We start from the raw sequence: 12,747 nt of genomic DNA on the forward strand, positions 1-12,747 counted from the left end.
CTGCCTGGAATTTGGGGTAACACCATTACCTCATCCCACTTCTTCTCCAGGCTAGCTTATCATGCTACTCCCAAGTCCCTTTTGCTCCCTGTAGATAAACCCACTTCCCTTCTCTGGAAATACAAACTTGAATTTCCAGTTATATTCTGCCGACATCTCTACGTGGGCACCACAGTCGTTACTGCATTGCTGAACCCACGTGGACAGCTTGTAATCCTTTTTGTAATGGTACAGGGCAGCCTCTTCTCATTTATGTCACCAGTGTATGCAAAAGGTATGCCAGTATTATCATTATACTCATTTTTAACTACATTTACCTGCTCGGTCAGTGACGGAGAAGGAACATCTAATGTTACAAGTCCAGAAGAATTTTTTTTAACCATACCTAATGTGCTTCTGCTCATAAACATCAAGGTTCTTGTGCAGTTGTGTTCATAAATGCCTTCTTTCCAGAGGCTGTCATCTTCTACCCCACTACCCCAAGTTTGTCATAACCAAAGTGACATGGAGTAGGAATATGTTTCCTTTAATCTTATTAGTTTACAGTTGGAAAGCTCAGTATATGCCTCTATTTTTGTACCACTCTGATTATTAAAATTTATGAAGTTGTTATTGTCAGGAGGCTACTATCAGCAAAGACAAGCATTTTTACATGGATGCTACCTAAAGAGGTTGGAGGCATATCCCTGTCCCATGGGATCCATCATACTAGAGGCTTCAGAATTAAGTTGAAAAGAAATTGTACCACTGGACTCCTTGTTTAGTGTCCATCCTAAGTGGAATCGAAGCAAAAAAAAAAGATTCCATTAATGTGTACATTTGGCCAGTGGTTGCTGCATACAGGCCATTACCCAGTTTCTTAATTGTAAAAGGAAAGTGATCACCTCTAGAATTGGATGCAGGAAGAACCATCTGATATGATGAGATGCTTTTTCAGCATCAAAGGCTACCATCATTTGCAGTCTTTCCAATCAGGCCTCCTTCATAAAGCTATACCAAGAAAATGAACATGGTTTGCCTGGTTGTGCCAGTGAACAAATCCTACTGGATTCTAGCTTAAGAGGGTCTGCCAGACCTGCTCCAGAATTGTGTGATGTTAGCCTTCAATAAATGGACACCAAATTTTACCAAAAGACAGATGATTAAAGAAATGAAGAGGATGAACAAATTTCAAACTCCTTATTTTATAGAGCTCAGCACTGAGACCAACTAGAACTGAAACTTTACTTGATTTAATGTATTGCTTTCCTGAATTAACTTTGAGTATATTGGGGAGCCAAGAAAGGCTGAAGCACCATTCTTAAGCATCTCCTACCCCTAATTTCCATAACTAATGTTAGGCAGTTTCCTCAGTACACTGATCCTCAGAAACCACATAAATTCTACTAAGGTACCATTCATAAGCCAATTTACCATCCAGTTGACAATATAAGGGTAAATGTTGAGACTGGAAAGTTTGTCTGTGAAGTCTACTTAGAGAATAATGTCAGAGGCCTTGGCAAGGTCAAAGTTGGCACTGTGAACTCCCGAGCTGTGTAATATAGAGGGATAAAGTCCATATTTTGACCCAGATGATTAGTGATCAGTTATCAGCTCTGATGCCTTGCATGAAAGGGTGAGATTGTGCAACTTGCACTAGCTCGTCTCGGGAGAAGTAATGGTGGCTCCAGTCAGCTGCTGGCACATTCACTGTAGCTGTAGGACCTGGAGACATGGGCTTGGAGATCCCAGGCCTGTCATGTTAGTTCTAGGGATTGGGGGACAAACATACACCATGGGGAAAAAGTAGAATGCCCCTTCTTCGAAATTGTTGCAACTTTATTCTGCAGGGCTGGGGTTAGGGACATTCAAGTGAAAACCTATTGACTGCATATGCAATGGGTTATCTGACTGGCTGTCACCACCGAGGTGAAAGAAGAAAAGTTGATAGCAAATCTATGTGACATCAAGCAGCAGGAAGGGGAAAAAAAAGCAGTATGAACAGTCTGACTGCCTAATGATTCCATGACCTTGTTTAAGAAATTGAGTCACTTAACTAGGCAAGACCTACCTTTAACAAATCCATATTGATTGTAATTAAGGGAGGGTTTGGAGGTCACTTATGTCAATATTAATTAGTTTAGCATTTCTAAATTCCTTGATATTGCAAAAAATGGTAGTAAGACTAATTGGTCTGTATTTATCTGGGTCAGTTCGTAGGTAAATACTGGTAACCCTAACCAGTTTCCCTTTTTGTACATGAATTAAGCTATCCCATTTTGTTAGAAGTTAGCCTTACCCATCCCAAGGTCAATAATTATGTATTATCCCTAATATGAGTAACTGGGATCATAACATAGATAATTTGAGGGACCCATGCATGGGATAAAGCATTTAGGAGCTACCTCTGTCTATTAGTAGTACGGGGGGGGGGGCAATCCTAGGGTACATTTTCTGTTTCCCATCCATAAATCCAAATTGTGCTTTACAGGGATGAACTTTGTTTTATGTGGATGGGGAGTCTGTTCCAGAAAAGCAGTATACTCCATGAGATATACCTGCCCCTCCAAACCATTCTGATGATGTTGCAGAAGAGGTTTAGATCCCTAGACTGAGTGTTTCTGATGCCATTTGGTTTGCTGATGTGCAGTAAATCCATAAGTATTGAGTCGGAGTATGCCTTTTAAGCCAGACACTGGTCACCTCTTAGCAGTCTGTAGGATACCATGTAGTGACAGGGCTTCAAGATGTTCCATGTAAGACATGCTGTGTTTGGCCTTGTATCCTTTTAGTAAGGTATCTCTGGGCATTCCAGTTGATGCATGCTTCTAGACAGATACATGCTAAAGGTTGCATTATATTCAATGATTGGCCTAATGGGGACTGCGTAAAGGGGGACAGTGACATCCCTAGATCTATTTATAAGCTGTGCAGTACAGAAGAACTTTCTTACAACAGTGGACACATGTTGGTCAAAACTTAGGTCACTGTTCTCATAAGTTTCCAAATCCCAAACAACTGTATCAGCTGTTAGTGGTATATTGTCAATGTGGTAGTTCCCTGAGGTTGTTGACTTCCTAAAGGATACAGTAATGCTTCTGTTAGCATTTAGTTGCAGTCCTTGATTTTGGCACCAGTTATTTATTTGGGAAAAGTCTTCCTGCAGGATGGCCAAGTCATTTGGTAATTCAGTGACTGCTCCTAGCTTACAGTCATCTGCAAACGTAGTCAACCAAAGCCCTTTGGTATTGGCTTTTACTTCAGAAAAGTAGATGTTAAACAGGAGAGGTCCTTGCACAGAACCCTGGGGGGACTTCACTGGTGAATGATCTCTTTGTGGAGGTAGTTTCCCCTTTTTTGATTTCCTGCATCCTGTCGTTGAGCCAGCTGGCAATCCAGCAAGTGACATAAGGGTTTATTCCAAGTTTGTTTAACTTTTCTACTATGCCTGAGTGGAAGATTGTGACAAAAGCTTTGGCCAGGTCAAGGAATGCAGTGTGTACCATTTTGACTTCATCCATTGCTTTGGTGACTTTTTCAAAAAAATCTACCAGGTTGAATAAACGTAATCTGCCCTTGAATCCAAACTGAGACACGTTTAGTGTTTGAAGGTTCCCTATGACTTGATTGATTTGTTCCATGATAAGTTTATTTTTCCATAGCTTTTTTCTATGAGGCTGGTCAGACTTCTGGGTCTGTAATTGCCTGGGTCTGTGGAAGGGCCTCACTTATGCAGGGGAAATGACTGTAGCTGTTCTGCATTTGCTCAGTACAATTTTGAACAGTGTTGCTATGGGTATGGCAGAATCATGCTTTACGCTATTTAAGATGCATCCAGGGATGTCAGGACCAAGTGATACAGTATTTTTAGTTTTTGATAGCACTTTTAGATCTTGGCCTTGTGTGACAGCTGGAGGTGAGCCAGATTCAGGTATATCTTGATGGACCAACAGAGGGGAGAGAGGGGTAAAGTTAGAGCTAAAGTTATCAGGCAGTACGTTTGCTATATCTTCAGCCTCCATGTAGGTAACATAATTCACAGTCAGCTCTTCTCCTTGACATTGAACACCAGCATAGCTCTCCCTGTGGCAATACTGCATCCATTGTTGGTATTCTCACCATACAGCTGAGAAATGCACTAGGGCTCAAGCAGCAAATGTGCAGGACTGTCATCCAGGCATTGTCTCCTGCTACCCATGCTAAGATGGAGAGTGGTGTTGTGTAGTATTCTTGTGACTGTTTTCCATCACTGGCAATACTTTGTGAGTCCCTGAATTGAGGGATGATGCCATACTAGGTCTCTAGAGGACTGTTGTGGAAATTGACATTAACTTATCCTCACTAAGTGCCAACATCACTGCCCTGTCTAGCAGTGTTGTTCATGGTCAAGGGCAGGTACATACATATGGTGGTTGCATTAGAAGGTCATCACAAGGCACACAGTCTGCTCCTGCAAATCTAGAAGTATCTCACTCCACCACACCTCATGGCACTTGCCAGCCTTCCAGGTGCAGGACACCTCACCTCTGTACAGGTCCCCTTGTCCCTCAGTAGTTAAACATTACTTAAAGGATAGGGGCTGTAATCCTTCCGTACCAGGCCAGCACAGTCGCTTCAGACCAGAGTCATTTAGTGGCACCCACACCAAGTCATGGTCCATAATGTCACTTCTGTACCTTGCAGCAAAATCCCTGTCTCCAACTCCGGTGATATGGCCACCCATCCAGGTTGTGATGTCAGCCATTTGTCACTGTGCTTCTTGGCACACATGCAGATGCTGATGTCAGTGATCACTGCACCCTCCCACCCGGGTGATATATGTGGACACATCTTATGCTCATTGTGACTTTACCATGCACTGCTAAGCATAGCTTTTATCTAACACTCCAGCATCATGTTTGTTCACCATGACACCACATTGTCACTTTGTGCTTGTCAATGTCCCATAGAGCTGGACTAGTCACCACTACTCTGTCTGTGGTGTCATTTATTGTGCCCACCACTGTCTTTCTGGGTCTGTGGTACAGCTGCTTGGTGTCTCTGGACCTCTCCATTGTCATTAGATGAGGCTGTTGGTTTGCATGTGATAGGGACCAGTACAGATGAGCAGTCTGCATGCTTCCTAATGATTGTTTTGTAGCCTGCAGCATGCTAAAGTCTTCTTACAGGCTATGGCAGGGCATACTGCATTGTAGTCCTGTAGGTATCCATCCAGAGGAACCCAGGACTTCAGCACGATGATTGGTATTGGTGTCATTCAAAGGGGATCCAATGCCTGTCAGCCTGGGATGACATGCTCGACAAGCCACGATGCTTCGCTAGGGACGGCTTGCACCTGCCACCCCTGGGCTTTCAGATATTGGCAAAGGCTCTTGCTACCCCCATAGTGCCTTTTTTAGGCAAGGCTCAAAAGACAAACCCACCTCCATAGGTATCACAAGGGATAAGAAACTAAGAGTAATGCTACTCAACGCCAGAAGTCTAAACCTCAAGATGCACGCACTTGAAACTCTCCTTAGCATGGAGAACATCGATATCTGTGCAGTAACAGAAACCTGGTTCAAGGCTCCCGAGAGCACTCCAGCACTACCAGGTTATACCTCATACCATGCTTTTCGACCCCAAAACTTGGACCGAACCACAAAAGGAGGGGGGTATCAATATTCGTCAAAGATACCCATACCTCCAGGTTGATGGCACAGCACGAAGCATCAGAGACTATCCATGTGCAACTAACAGTGGGTAAAACTGCCCTCCAGTTTATAGGCTGCTACAGTCCACCCTCCCAAACCCAGGAACCCCACTCGGCCTTCCTGAGAACACTGGAAAATATGAAGGTCTCTCCAAACACCATTATATTGGGCGACTTCAACTACCCAAACCTAGACTGTGAGCATTACTCTAGCGCCAGCACCCTAGCCCAAAGGTTCCTAGAATTTATAAACTCAAATGCTATGGACAACTTGTTACCACTCCCACAAGAGGGGAAAACATACTGGACCTGATCATCACCAACATGGGGACTCTATGCTCCAGAGCAGAAGTGTATCCCTCACTGGTAAGATCAGACCATAAACTAATCTCACTGGATATTCACATCCCGACCACACCCCCTGCCCAGAAAACCACAGTGAAAAACTTCTCTAAAGCAAATTTCACTCTCCTCAAAACTGAGGTGGAATCCTTCAAAGTCCCTGGGCCTGTGGAAAATACGGCCCAGACCGCAGAATCCTTTATAAACGCATTCTATGAACACCTTCAGGAATGCATGGATTGTGCAAGCCCAAATAAAACCAAGACCCAATCCTTCAAAGGCAGATGTCCTGTCTGGTGGACCCCATCCATAAACAAACTATACAATAGAAGGAGGAAGCTACTACATGATGGAGCAAAATCCCAAAAAGGGAAGGCATCTCTGATCAGTATTAGCAAAAAACTATGGGCACTCATAAAATCGTCTAAGGCTAGCCTAGAGAGAAAAATTGCACAGGACACTAAGGATAATCACAAGGCTTTCTTTAGGTATGTTAGGAACCTGGGTGGGAATTCCCAGATATGCTCAGAATTAGTCCAAAATGACAAAAAATACACCGAACCCACAGACATTGCCAGCATCCTAGCTGACAGGTTCAGCGCAAACTTCTCCCCACCCTCCCCACCAAAAGGGCAAATATCTATCCCAGCCGAGTGCTACCCCCCTGACATCTCAGATGCTCAGGTAAGAGCCGCCCTCTCCAAAGCAAAAAACATAGCATCAATGGGACCAGACGGTGTCCCGGCTGCCCTACATGAACTCCAAGAAGAGCTAAACCCAAACATAAAACTACTGTTCAATCTCAGCCTTACTACAGGACATGTACCCAAAGAGTGGCGTACAGCAACAGTGGTCCCTCTCCACAAAGGTGGTGCCTCAATGGATCCTGGAAACTATCGCCCTATAAGCCTGACTAGCTTGGTCTGCAAAGCTATGGAAAGGATCATCATGGACCTCATAAATAAAGATATTGGGGACCTACAGACACTGGATCCTACCCAGTTCGGCTTTGTTAAGGGCAGATCCTGCCTCTTAAACCTGGTCGATTTCTTTGAAACAGTCACCAAGGCCATTGACAAGGGGAAGGTGGTCCACACAGCCTACCTGGACCTCGCAAAAGCCTTCGATACAATACCCCACTCAGGCATTATAGATAAGCTCACCAGCTTAAATATAAACCCCTATGTCAATAGATGGGTTGCAAACTGGCTCAAGGACAGAACCCACATGGTTAGAATTGCTGGAGCCATGTCAGACTCCAAACCAGTTACAAGTGGCATCCCACAAGGCTCAGTCCTGGGACCTCTCTTGTTCGGTATATATTTCTCGGAGGTACAGGCCAACATGGAAGGACTGTGGCTGACCAAGTTCGCAGATGACAGCAAACTAGGTGCCATAATCGACTCTCCAGCCGACACAAGCATCCTCCAAAAGGGCCTCATAGAAACAGACAACTGGTGCCAGAGCCATGGCCTCAAGCTAAACGCCAAAAAGTGTATAGTCATCCCCTTTGGCAAAACCGAAGTGCCCAGAAATTACCACATAGGTAGTAATCCATTAAGTACAGAAGAAGTAATTAGGGACCTGGGGACCCAAGTTGATAGCAATCTCTCATTTGACAACCACATGGCCAAAGTGGTTAGAAAAACATTTTATATAGCTCACCTAATCATGAAGGGATTCATATCTAGATCAGGGGAGGTCATCGTGCCTCTTTACTCATCCCTCATCAGGCCCAAAATTGAGTACAAATGCCCCTTTTGGGATGTACCTTACCAGACACCTGTGGCAACTGACAATACCCCAAAAGTACCTCACCAAGAGGATCAAAGGGCGCAAACAGATGCCATATGCTTCCCAGTTAAAGAGACTCCAGCTCTATTCAGTGGCATACCGCCTGCTCAGAGGCGATCTGTGCCTGATGTATAAAGCCATGTCCAACCCGGAATTAATGGACATGCTGCACCTCAGAAAATCCAAATCCCATCGAGCTATGCGCTAGAGAGACTTGAACCTCAGCACTGAAATAATAGGACATGCTGGAGGGACAGATTCATAACCCAGAGGCTCCCTTCACTCTGGAATAAAATCCCAGTCCAGGTTAGGCAGAGTCCCTCATTGACTCTCTTCAAGAAGAATCTTGATGAGTGGATGGGAGATCGTAGGTTTACCCCGGGTATCACTTCTGTGTCATTGTTAGACAGAGGCACAGTATACTAACCTCGAAAAAGGGCATAGCAAAATTAATTTAAAATGGGTGGCGAAAGCCAAACACACTCTGGCTAGGCTTATAAATGCCCTAGGGCAGATAGCCTAGTATGAACCTATGAGCACATGATCTATGATGTTTCTGGTTCACATGTGGACAGTGTTATACTGCAGTTTAACCATGCTGTATGGGTTCTCCATGGGTGTCATCAGTCAGGACTCCATTGTGTATCCAACCTTACCTGAAACACTGTAGTAACATACAGTCACATATGAGAGGGTGAGACATTTTGTACACGCATGATTTTTTGCTTAAAATTGCTGTTCAGCACAGAGCCTGCACTTTACCAACTAAGTAGCTCTGTAGAATTTTACTCTGTAAGAAGAGGTGATATAGTTGAGTTGCATGACAGATGGGGGGGAATCATGGACACTGCCAGGGCACTTTGCAGACACCTTTGTTATTTATCCATGTGCATTACACACTACTTGGCAGTTAATTAAATGGTAACCCTTCCGACTAACATAACGTAGTCCTTAGACACCAACTAGTCCTGTTTTGCTTCATGTTTGCAATCTGTAGCATCCAGTACTTTAGGGAGGAAGGTGATGTCATAGAAGGCTGCCTCCCATGGAGTGCTAGAGAAACAGATATGTTCATCCACATACAGGAGTGGCATATTGAGGAACACGTTGCATATTCTGCAGGCTGACACCTGTGATTGTTTGCAGAATGTCCCTGTAGCTAATATAATAAATGCTACACATAACCTTAATCTCCACCATTATAGAAAGTCCATGCTTTTTTCCCAGTCCTGTTCATGTGCAGCATATGTCAGCGTTTGCCCATCTATTCTGTCTCCATTCAAAAGTAGTCTGTCATTGGCTGATTAGGTAACTGGTAGTAGATGATAGGTTGCTGGTAATCATTGTTCATGTTGCATGCAGCAGGATTGCACTACTGGGTGAGAGGTAACAGTGCTTGTAGACAAAAAGTACCACTGCATGAGGGCTGTTGTTGCTTCTGCCTTCATTGCCTGTTGCAAGTTCACAAATTCCTGCAAGCCTTTTGCTCTTATAGTGATGTGCAATTTGCTGCTTGCTCACTGCTCCCTTCATCTGTGAATTGAAGCCTGCTTTCAAAGGCACTCACTTGGATATCATTATGCACACATTGGACTGTGCACTTTCATTTGCATGTCACGCAGTCACTTACATATGCCTATTCTCACACTGGTTTCTTCACTGCTTAGAAGAGGTAGCAGGTAAGATGAATCACAGCATGCATGTATGAGGCCACTTCTTTCCAGCTGTGAACTGCACTTTACTCAAGTTGATTTTGAGTACCAACCAGAGTAGCTTTATCACTGCTGCTGAACCGAGAGCAAAGGAATGCCATCAAGTACTAATGTAAGAGGGGCTGCAGGCATAGACTGATTATGAAAGGGTATCTGGTGATAGTATTTTATGATGTCTTTGTGGTGTACTGAATGAGATGCTTTCAAATTCTAGTGTAAGCTAACTGCAGTGCTAATCCACTGCCTTGTATAGTTCCTGTTGGCCTATGGCAGGATACATCGACTGGCATTTTTATGTCATCACTGAGAAGAGAGTATGCGTGTGTGTGTGTGTGTGTGTGTGTACAAAAAAAGGAATAAATTCTCTTTCTAGATACTGCTGTGAAAGTATTGTGTTAGACATAAACTTGCTGCAGACTGGGAAGCTCTTAGAGATTGAATGGGACAATAAATACTTAATTTGTCTTTCTAAGGTGTGATGTGTATCTTCAATCTGATTGACTGAGTTTTTCAAGTTTACATAATATGCAAACAGAGACTGTGTGAAAGAAACTGTGGTCTGCAGTATAGCTTATTCCCATGTTACAGTATTCACTGTATTATATTGAGAGTATTTAATAATTACTGGCATATAATTATATCATGTAGAGTAGAGTGTGTTAACAAGAAGAGTAAATCAATGCATTTATTTATTTTGCAGTGTCAGCATTTGAAACAGAACAAAATATGTACATCAGTGGTATTGCTCCTCTTGGCGATCAGTTAGTGATATTGCATTATGTGAAAGAGGACCTAGAACAAATGGTAAGTTTAATAAGTTAACGAACCAAACAAAAGCTCACATAATGTTAAATGCCAGCAGCTTTCCAACTAAAGACATTACAACTCTTGTTCAGTAGTCAAACTGTTACTGTCTAAAACTCCAGCCAACGGATATTATTTAAAATAATTTAATTCAATTTAAGTCATAAATAAACAAAGGGGTTAAATGCTTTCATCCTGTTAAATTCAGGACTTCATCAGAACCCTATATTATGGTAACATCCAGTCATATTTCATTTACGTAAAACACTTTCTTGATTTTTAGAAAAATGTGTCTATTAATAATTAAACAATACTTAACATCAATTTAATACTTGAAACACCATCATAAAAATTGTCATAAAAACATTCATTCTGATATTATAACTTTAGTGCAGTCAGTTTAAGAGCTGGAACTATAGGTAGTTGTTCATTTAAACCAGGGGGGTTAGAAGCATTAAGCTTAAACTGACACATTAGTTTTTAGTAATCCAAGAATGTTTCCCATTGCCCCCCTTTCATTTTTGGCACAATCTCTAAAATGCCAAACCTGAACATTTTAAAAAGTTCACAATGTAATTTGTGTTTTTATAAATAATTATTATTATTTCTCCTTTGAATGTAGTAGTTATGTTCATAAAACCTCTTTTTTAACCGCCTTTTTGTTTACCCAATGCAAAAATTGTTGCAGCTAGAACAAACTGCAACAAAAATTAAACCTGTAGTACCACTGTTTCCTTTAACCAATGGTACTCTGTCAAATCCCATGTTATCTATTTTAATGCATTCTTTTTCTAATATGTGGGGGGCATTGATTGTAAGTTCCGCAAACCCGGGTACCCAGAACCAAGGAATTTTTGGGACATCTTTCTCCTTTTTCTAATAGCTCCTTGAGATTTCTCCCTGTTTTGTATGTAAAAAGGATTTCCCCCAATGTTTTAAATAATTCTAAATCAATTTTCAGGATATTCCAGCTATTTTCTACGTATGTTTCAAACTTGTTTACTGCTGTTGATGAATTTAATGACCAAGGAATTTTTAATATTAGAGTTAGAAATTTTACCAGATGTCTTCTTTGTTCTAAATTCATTTTAACACACACTTCTGAACTCATCAAAGGTTTGAATTCTCTTCCTGATTTTAGTGTTATTTCCTCCCCTATTTTCTGCAGCAAGGAATAGGGGTAACCTCTATGCAAAAACATCTTAGTAATTTTGTTCAATTCATCATGATATAGATCCTTATTGGAACATGTTCTGGCTGCTCTCACTACTTGTCCTTTGAAAACATTTTTCTTACAATACGGGGGATGGCAACTATTATAGTGCAAGTTCATGTTTGAAAAAGTTTCTTTTCTGTAAATAGTTGATTCAAACCTTTGATAATGTATGTTCTTAATTACTGCTCATAGGTTCATACTAGGGCATTTATAAGCCTAGCCAGAGTGTGTTTGGATTTCGCCACCCATTTTAAATTAATTTTGCTATGCCCTTTTTCGAGGTTAGTATACTGTGCCTCTGTCTAACAGTGACACAGAAGTGATACCCGGGGTAAACCTACGATCTCCCATCCACTTGTCAAGATTCGTCTTGAAGAGAGTCAACGAGGGGACTCTGCCTAACCTGGATTGGGATTTTATTCCAGAGTAAAGGGAGCCTCTGGGTTATGAATCTGTCCCTCCAGCATGTCCTATTTATTTCAGTGCTGAGGTTCAAGTCTCTTGAGCGCGTAGCTCGATGGGATTTGGATTTTCTGAGGTGCAGCATGTCCATTAATACCGGGTTGGACATGGCTTTATACGTCAGGCACAGATCTCCTCTGAGCAGGCGTTATGCCACTGAGTAGAACTGGAGTTTCTTTAGCCGGGCAGCATATGGCATCTGTTTGAGCCCTTTGATCCTCTTGGTGAGGTACTTTTGGGGTCTTTCCAGTTGCTGCAGGTGTCTGGTAAGGTACATACCAAAAGGGGCATTGTACTCAATTATGGGCCTGATGAGGGATGAGTAAAGAGGCACGATGACCTCCCCTGATCTAGATGTGAATCACTTCATGATTAGGTGGGCTATATAAAATGTTTTTCTAACCACTTTGGCCACGTGGTTGTCAAATGAGAGATTGCTATCAACTTGGGTCCCCAGGTCCCTATTTACTTCTTCTGTACTTAATGGATTACCACCTATGTGGTAATTTGTGGGCACTTTGTTTTTGCCAAAGGGGATGACTATACACTTTTTGGCATTTAGCTTGAGGCCATGGCTCTGGCACCAGTTGTCTGTTTCTATGAGGCCCTTTTGGAGGATGCTTGTGTCGGCTGGAGAGTCAATTATGGCGCCCAGTTTGCAGCCATCTACGAACTTGATCAGCCACAGTCCTTCCGTGTTGGCCTGTACCTCCGAGAAATATATACTGAACAAGTGAGGTCCCAGG

The 12,747-nt window shown here is 42.4% G+C and overlaps 1 protein-coding gene across 2 annotated transcripts in view; it reads left to right on the forward strand.

Moving 5' to 3' along the window:
• Positions 1 to 12,747, forward strand: part of VPS41 (VPS41 subunit of HOPS complex) — a 2,347,711-nt gene that overhangs the window by 1,480,410 nt on the left and 854,554 nt on the right. For both annotated transcript variants that reach the window (XM_044064839.1, XM_044064840.1), the window contains exon 11: positions 10,220 to 10,323. In XM_044064839.1, the coding sequence (XP_043920774.1) occupies positions 10,220 to 10,323 (104 nt within the window). The remainder of the gene's footprint in view (positions 1 to 10,219; positions 10,324 to 12,747) is intronic.

The sequence above is a fragment of the Protopterus annectens genome, chromosome 3.part0, assembly GCF_019279795.1.
Source record: "Protopterus annectens isolate FY-2018-M chromosome 3.part0, PAN1.0, whole genome shotgun sequence".
NCBI lineage: Eukaryota > Metazoa > Chordata > Ceratodontiformes > Protopteridae > Protopterus > Protopterus annectens.